General features: G+C 44.0%; 1 protein-coding gene across 24 annotated transcripts in view; it reads left to right on the top strand.

The window, feature by feature from the left end:
• SEMA6D (semaphorin 6D) overlaps positions 1 to 5564 on the top strand; it is a 425926-nt gene extending 420362 nt beyond the window's left edge. For all 24 annotated transcript variants that reach the window (XM_083586317.1, XM_083586320.1, XM_083586307.1 and 21 more), the window contains one exon: positions 1059 to 5564. In XM_083586317.1, the coding sequence (XP_083442443.1) occupies positions 1059 to 2365 (1307 nt within the window). In that variant the 3' untranslated portion in view covers positions 2366 to 5564. The remainder of the gene's footprint in view (positions 1 to 1058) is intronic.
• Positions 5565 to 9180: the final 3616 nt, after the last annotated feature.

Below are 9180 nucleotides of genomic sequence, written 5' to 3' on the forward strand. Positions count from 1 at the left end.
AGTCCAGCAACATCTGGAGGGCCCCTGATCCCAAGAGCCAAGTGGGCATCAGGGAGGGGTGCAACTGTAGAACAATACCCCTATTAAGAGGGCAACGTGAACTGGTCAGCAGGGTTCCTCCAACAGCCATGCCCTGCTTGATGCCTGTAGTCAGCTTTGATAAGCTAGCTAAGAGCAAGGGGCCCAGAAAGAATGAGAGGAAAGACCAAACTGCAGCACAGTGCTACAGCAAGCCCATGCCATCATTTCACATTCTTCTGATCTGACAGCCCAGCATAATGGCACGGCAGCCTCCTGAGCCAGCAGAAATATTTATCTGGGCACAGGGGGCAAAGAATGAAGGGCAAAATCTCCAAAATTGGAGGGGGGCTGTATCAGTGTTGTGGGGTTGCTCCACCAAACTGTAACTCCACCAAACTGGACAACTGGAGCGCTTTCATTGGATTGAAATGATGGACAAATGGATTAGACATCCATATTATCACAGAGATGTTGCATATTAATGTATATGCATGATGCTGGTGGTGTAAATTGGGGAAAATATAACACATCAAATGTAGGATAAATTATGGTGGAGACCAACTCTAAACATGTTCAGATTTCAGTGAGGACTGTTTCGTACATGGGGTGCAATCATGCCAACTTCAAGCAATTTCAGGTTAGGATTAGTGGTTAAGGTTAGGGTTAATGTTAATGTGAGAGTTATGAACGTGCTTCAACTTTCTCCCATTAAAATAAATAGAAATTGTGCTGGATTGTGCCCGCTATGTTTTTAGTCTCCACCTGAATTAGATACATCAGAAACTACTTAGCACTTAAAAACATCTGTTGGTATATGTATATATACACCACTAATGACTCCCTGAGGAGGATATCCATGTCAGAAGACTTGTGATTCCTACCCCTACTGTGCAAATCTCTCTCTCTCTCAAGTGCAGTGGTGCTAGGTTTCTGTTATGTCTGGTTAGTACTGCAGCTTAAGATAAGCAAGCTTTGTTTTACGGTCATGCAGAATAAAACATGCTCTAATCTCTCCATACCACATGTGTTTGTTGTAGGTGTCAGGTGGGAAGTCCAGTCAGGAGATTCTAACCAAATGGTGCACATGAATGTCCTGATTACATGCGTCTTTGCCGCCTTTCTGCTGGGAGCCTTTATTGCAGGCGTGGCTGTTTACTGTTACCGGGATATGTTTGTGAGAAAGTCCAGGAAGATTCACAAAGACGCAGAGTCAGCTCAGTCCTGTACAGACTCGAGCGGGAGTTTCGCCAAGCTGAACGGCCTCTTCGATAGCCCAGTCAAGGAGTATCAACAGAATATCGATTCTCCCAAGCTGTATTCAAACTTGTTAACAAGCAGAAAAGAGATGCCGCCAACAGCCGACACTAAGTCCATGATGATGGTGGACCACAGAGGCCAACCGCCAGAACTGGCAGCTCTTCCAACACCAGAATCCACGCCGGTGCTGCAGCAAAAGACTTTGCAGTCTATGAAAAGTCAGATGGACAAAGCGCAGAACAACCTCAGTGCTTCTAGAAAAGAAACTCCTCTGAAGAGCCCTCAGTTTTTCCCGTCCAGTCCTCCACCTCATTCTCCTCTAAGTCACGGACACATCCCCAGCGCTATTGTTCTTCCAAACGCCACCCACGACTACAACATGTCCTTCTCAAATTCCAACGCACACAAAGCAGACAAGAAGATGCAGAACATGGACCACCCGCACACAAAGTCATCGGGCAAGAGAGACCACAGGAGGTCTGTGGATTCCAGGAACACCTTGAACGATTTCCTGAAACATTTGAACGAAATGCCTAGCAACCCCAAAGCCATTATGGGAGACCTCCAGGTGGCTCACCAAACTTTAATGCTGGATCCCATGGGAAACATGACTGAGATCCCGCCTAAAGTTCCCAACAGGGAAGCCTCTTTGTATTCTCCTCCATCCACCCTTCCGCGAAACAGTCCGACAAAACGGGTGGACGTCCCTACCACGCCGGCGGTACCCATGACCTCTTTGGAAAGACAGAGGGGCTACCACAAAAATTCATCACAGCGGCATTCTATATCAGCCCTCCCAAAAAACTTAAACTCGCCCAATGGCGTGCTGCTGTCGCGGCAGCCTAGTATTAACCGCGGGGGATACATGCCTCCCGGAGGAGGCTCAAAGATGGACTACATGCAAGGGGCACCAGTGAGTGTCCATCTACAGCCTTCCTTGTCTAGGCAAAGCAGTTGCACGAGCAATGGAACGCTCCCTCGGACAGGGATAAAGAGGACGCCCTCCCTCAAACCAGACGTGCCGCCCAAACCCTCGTTCGCTCCCCAGACGCCTTCAGTCAGACCACTGAACAAATACAGCTACTGAGACTTGCGTATTCTGTCAAGAGGTGTGGGATGATGTTGCAGGACAGACAATAAGACAGTGACTCGCTTGTCATGAGAAACACACACACACGGAGAGAGAGAGAATGAACAAGCCGCCAAAGAACCTGTTCTTACTCCAGCAACATCTGGGCTTTTGCCACACACCTGGCTTAAAGCAAGGCTCAGCTTGCTAAACAGATTATAACAAAAGAAGGTGCTGGCCCTTCACATTTCTTTTGTTTGGAGCAGAGGAGACATGTAGCACAATGGGAGGGGGAACTACCTGAGCAAAAGTACTTGGGAAGGAAAGGGGGAGGGGGAAAAGATCTGCGAGCAAAAATACTTGAAGATAATAATAATAATAATAACAATAACAATAAAATGGGGTTCATTTTTAGACTGCCATAATGTGTAGTCTTCCCATGAAATGTGAACATTTTAATATGTATGCATTTGCCTTGCCTCTTGCACAAATGTCAGCAAATGATAATGTCTCAACAAGTATGTTGGTTAATAAGCAACTTGCTGAACTTTGGTCTCTAGTCCAACTGTAGCATTTTTCTTTTCCTCCAAAGGATGACATTTTTGTTATGATGAGAATAAAGGTGTTTGTGTGTGAGGGTGTGAGGGTGTGTGTGTGCGCACAAAGCTAGGAGGTATTCAATCTCATTGCATCTTTTAAGTTACAGAAACGTTTACATTTGAGTTTGACTAAACAGACAGATGGCTCTGGTTCAGATTATTTTGGATTGCATGAGGTGTACAGCAGATCTCATGTGGGAAGCTTTGTGCTGTCAGATTTCTGCCCTGGGCAGAACTAGTTACTATGTGAAATGGTGCAAATGTGCTCATTCTAAATTATGCTGCTATAGCGTCAGATGTCTAAATTCCAAGTGTAGCATTAATAGAGGTCCACGGCAGTAGGGATGGTTAAATCAGTCCATTTTGGTTTCTTGTTTTCCTGATATTCAGTTCGGCCAATTTCTGCAGCAGTTTGGAAATTGTTACTTCAGAGAAATGCAAATTCCAGAGGGTTTGCATGGTGCTTTGGGAAGCACAAATTAAGGTAGGTTAACATGAAAACGCGAACCAAATTGATTTCTCCCCCATCTCCAGTGCTCAGCTGGTCTTTGAGTCCACCTGACTTCCCAGACTGAATGCAAACTTTAGAACTTCTAACTGTTCTTCATCCAGAACGAAGTTTCCATTATGGTCAGACTTTCTAGTTCAAAAAGTAGTTCATTTGTTTGTTTTTAAACACCGCCTTCCCCCAAACTGAGACAAAATAAAGGCAGGGGGAATGAGAAGGGCAACGAAAGGAGGAAATACGACATTCCCAAGTAGAAAAGACCCTAAGAGAAAAAAGGAAGTAAGAATTGCTTCATTGGCCCCCAACAAGCCAGGGCTGTTCATGTACCCACCTGTATTTAGCGAACAAGGAATTGAGGAGCAAACCTATGGCTTGTATATTTGCTTAGCCCAATGTGGTCTAAGAGGAACTACTGCTCCCTGCATCCATGGCAAGTGCTTACACCAGCCTCTCCTACGCTGGTGTCCTCTGGTTGTTTTGGAGGACAACACAGCCGTGCTGGCTGGGGCTGATGGGACTTGCAGACCAGAACATCTGGAGAGCACCAGGTGGAGGAAGGCTGGTTTACACCATCATAGGGTGGCCCTTCCTCACTCTGAGATGTTTACGTGTGAGGCATATGTGAGCCATGTCCCTTTTCTACAAAAGAAAAGACAGAAGAGAAATGTAGAATAAGATGTTCACATTATTAATATTATTTTGTAGCCCTTTCCAACAGAAATGAAGATACATCAGTAAGGCTTGGCAGGATCCGCCCAAGAAAAATTTGACAGTAGTGCAATCAATTTCTTTAGCTTGTGGTTTCTCCATAGTCATGCCGGTAATGACAATATTCTGTAAATATTCTGTGTGTTTACCTGGATCTGTGCATTTTGTGCCTTATTCATGAAAATGATTTTCTTTCCTTTTTTAAAAAGAAAACCCTACTAAAACCCTGTCAAGTGTTCTCGGTAACAGCACATCACAATTCCCCACATGCCAGCTGTAAGTTCTCTCAACAGTATCCGAAAAGATGAAAGAAAGAAGGGGGGGATATCCCCACAAGAACAATTAATTAACAATGAAAAGGCAGCCTCTAAGCTGAGGAGACAGCAGCATTAAATCAACCTTTTTCGCGCTAAACGTCCCACCCCTAACTAGCTTAAGGATCAAACAGTTATAATGTGAAATCATATGAGGTTTCTGGGGTAATGGAACACCTGCTAAAGCTGAGCACGCCTCTTACTGGGCTGCTATGGTACGTGTTTGCAGCTGATGTTCATCACAGATGGTGATCTTAGCTTGCAAATGATGCCCTAGTACTTGTATGCTGAACGTTGCCATCAGCATGTAGCCCACACAGGGGGATAGTCGTGAGCTGATAGGACAAGTATCTTCCATCCAAAACACTGGCTTCTATTTCATGTTAAGTGGGGAAAGAAAATATCTCCGTCTCTCTCTGGCTCAAATAAAAGGGATCCTTGTTCCTTAATATATAGAATTATTCTCCCTTTTCCATTTTGTATGTTGACCATTGAAGACCTTTACTTCCCCCTCCAAAAATACTTAGGATCGTTTTCCCCCCCACCTAAAAATATTTTCACTCTTGCAACTAATAATTTTAAAATGAGAATCAAATGACAAAAAAGAAAAAAAGAATTGACTTCACTTTACAAATAGTAATGAATAATACATACTTGTGTGAAACGGAAACATAAATGTTATGTGAACCCAAATAACTTTCTGTAACATTGTGCTGCCTTGTTAGATGGTAATGTGAGTTCGCTCAGTATTTATGTTGAAATCTTTTTAACATTCAACATAGTCTTTATTCTGTTAATTTATAATTTTTGTTGGGTTTTGGGTTGGGGTTTGTTTTTGTTTTTTTAATTAAAAAATAAATAAAAAACATGCTTTATCCATTTGTGCAAAGGTAAATGCAGATTGTATCTTTTTTAATGGTACAGCTTATAAAAGTAACCCTAAAAAAAATGAAAGCTGCTCTATATGGTCTATAGAGTACTTTAACATGTATAGATATCTTGTAAACTTGTATTGTGGATGTGTAAATAATACGTCCTTTTGGGTTTTTAACACCGCATGTAAAGTCAAAATAAACTATTCAAAAGTAGCAAGCATCTCACTTGATTATACGTTTAAAAGCAGTGAGCATAACCCAGTCCCTATGCTAAGCTTTTGGGAATGAATGGGAAACTGCACATAGGTAGCTGCAGCCCATTACCATTGCCCTCTGGTCAGGAACCATCTACCGAAGTGAGTAAAGCCATGCATGCTGGGAGGAGGAGTTCATTTCATACAACACAGCACCTGCCATCTCCAAGAACCCACTGAATTGGTGGCATTACGTCTTTTAATGCAGCTTGCTGTTATTTTCCTAGGACTTGCACATACAACCTACACATGCTAGTCTTTTAACCCTGTTTCTGAAGTTTCAAGATGGGCAACTGCATTTACCTCTGTGTCTTTTCACTGTTCATACCTGATGCATAGAATAGGCAGGGATACCGGGCATATTATGACACCAATGGTCCTCCAGATTACAGGCATTGATCCATATTTGGCCCGCGGCACCTTGGGCAGCTGCTGGAGCCACATCACCCTGACAGTGTGCGTGCCAGCCCTCATTGTCACCACCAATATCGAGTCCCAGCTGCCATTTTGTTTTCCCCTCGATGCCCCAAAATAAACATGCTGTCTGGATCGTTATGGGAATGATGAATGACAACTGGCATCTTCTTACAGTTAAAGAAAACAGCCTACCACTCTGCTATGCTACAGGTAATCCATCTACACAGGAGAGCTCCCATCAAAGTCTCCTTCAAACATGGAGCCAGTCCTGTCCATAGTAATCAGTTGGAGTCATTCGGCGATTAGCCAGCCCCTATCTGTGGCCCTGTGGTCTAAACCACTGAGCCTTGGGCTTGCCAATCAGAAGGTCGGCAGTTCGAATCCCCACAACACAGTGAGCTCCTGTTGCTCAGTCCCTGCTCCTGCCAACCTAGCAGTTCGAAAGCACGTCAAAATGCAAGTAGATAAATAGGTACCACTCCAGCGGGAAAGTAAACGATGTTTCCGTGTGCTGCTCTGGTTCGCCAGAAGCGGCTTAATCATGCTGGCCACATGACCCAGAAAAACTGTCTGCGGACAAATGCCGGCTCCCTCGGCCAGTAAAGTGAAATGAGCACCACAACCCCAGAGTCGTCCGCGACTGGACCTAATGGTCAGGGGTCCCTTTACCTTTACCTTTATCTGCATCATCCAATCCATTTGTCTGTGGATCCATTCCCCACTCCAGATTATCTATCTATCTATGGAAAATAATTCTTTTTGAATACTTGCCCACACATATACACAAAAACCTTTATGAAAGTTTTAAAAAAATAAATAAATGAAAGAATTAGCCCATTGGGGAACAAGGTTCTTCAGCCCAGTCTGTCCCCTGCTGTGCTAACTTTCTGTTTGCACTGAGTTGCTCACATAAGGGAGCATTCATAAATGTGTTCCGCCATCTGCATGCGGTGTGAAGTGGGACAGTCTATTTTCCCACCTCTGAATTCTCCTGGCCTGAATTCTCTGCTGCTTAAGGCTTAAAATGGGGTTTTGTAGCACCAGTTGCACAGTGTTCCCTGAATCTGAAATGCTAACAAATCCTGACTGTGTGAGTGGAATGTCTATACTGAGCCTTAAATAAAATTCGTGGAGAGTTCTGATTTTATTAATGTACGCTGAGCTGCCACAATCTCAGTGACTTGTAGAACAAGCATGCATTTGATCCCACGGGCACCCACATTTGTTGTGGGAGGCACATAATTTGTACAAGCAGTGAACACAAATTCCCACTACTGCCTCCCAGGGCTCTCTTGGCCAGCTTTTGACAACTGCTGTGCCACCCATTTCATCCAGTTTCTTCAGTGGTGCTGAATTTTACTGGTATAATTCTTCTAGAAGCAAAGGTAAATCTACCAAAGGGATCAAATTTCCTGGTTCTTTTGACAACAAGCACTGCATATTTTCGGGGGGGGGGGAGAATAAAGAATAAGGGATGCTAACCTGAGGAGGCGGGCTGAGTATGAAATGTAAATACATGGAAGCTTAACCTACAACTTTTTACAGGCCAAGAGATGTGCACTTGTTTAAAATTAAGTTCATAATACTGTTCTGTTCGTACATACACCATCTGAGCAGCAGGGTACTAAGAACTGCTGTTAAAACGTCAGTTTCCTTTACAGAAGAGACAGCTAAGTATTTACGGTGTCTTTCCACTGATCTATTTATTTCAGAAGTCGCCAACATCGAACCCCCAAAGCAAATATGCTTGCAAAAATCCACAAAGCATGAGACCTTGTTTGCTCTTCTACATTAAGCATGGCTTATCAAACATGTCCATGTTTCAGTAAATGTACAGATTGGGTACCTGCCCACCCACCCATCTGAGACAGAGTTGTGCAAAGAGCTGCTTTCTGTGAGTATGGTGAACAATGTCTACACCATTTTGTAGTCCTGCCTTGTTTAGATGTGGCAGCCGTGTTGTGTTATGCCGCACCCCATGACACTTTCTCAAATTTACATATGTGCCCACTGACCCCCAAAAGTTGCCAGCATGTAGTGTATTTACAGATGGTAGATCTCAAAGAAGTGAAAAAACAAAAAACCCCTGGACAGTTAAGTCCAGTCAAAGGTAACTATGGGTTTGCAGCGCTCATCTCGCTTTCAGGCCGAGGGAGCCAATGTTTGTCCACAGACAGCTTTCTGGATCGTGTGGCCAGCATGACTAAACCACTTCTGGAGCAACGGAACACTGTGACGGAAGCCAGAGCGCATGGAAATGCAGTTTACCTTCCCACCACAGTGGTACCTATTTATCTACTTCCACTGGCGTGCTTTCGAATTGCTAGGTTGGCAGGAGCTGGGACAAAGCAATGGGAGCTCACCCCGTCACGGGGATTCAAACTGTCGACCTTCCAATTGGCAAGCCCAAGAGACTCAGTGGTTTAGAACATAGTGCCACCCATGTCTGTATCAAAGAAGCATGATACGGAGATGCAGAAGGGAGCACATAAGCATTGCCAGTTTCTCACCAACATCAGGGTCAAACTTAATTATTCCCCTCAAAACTCTAGTTGTAGTTCATCTATTGCTTTTTTCAAAAAAAAAATGCAAAATAATGAGGGCTATCCTCTTGGGGAAATAGCAGCTTCAGTTGGGTACTTTTTGTAAACACAGCATCATGGAGAGAAAGGAGGTTCACCCATCCTTCACACACAGCATAGTTCCCATTCTGATTCTCCACTGCCACCAGCAAATTTAATCTCAAGCAGCAGCAACGTGGGACTTCACTACATGCATCATCTGATTCGGCCCTTAGTCCTGTCCTTGTGATTTTAATCCCTGTTCTAGAAACAAAACTCTGCCACTCTTGCAAAATTAATCTGCACAGAAACACACTTTTTAAAAAGGTAAGTTATTTGACCTTTAGGGTCTCAACCCAAAGACTAACAGAGCAGCAGACAGAGGTGGAAATTCCATGGCAGAGCAACCACCAGAATCAAAGCCCTGCCAGCTTATTTATGGTACTTCCTTCCACCACCAACCCCATTTGGGTTAATGGTAAGTTCCAGATTTAGTGTAGTTTAGAGCACAGTGTCTGGGTTTGTTCATGTGTGGCAAGGGAGTCCTTATCCATCACATTTGGTCCTCTCCCTCAAAAAAACCAAGGGGTGTGGGCT

The sequence above is a fragment of the Podarcis filfolensis genome (genome assembly GCF_964270895.1).
Source record: "Podarcis filfolensis genome assembly, chromosome: 14".
NCBI classification, from domain to species: Eukaryota; Metazoa; Chordata; class Lepidosauria; order Squamata; family Lacertidae; genus Podarcis; species Podarcis filfolensis.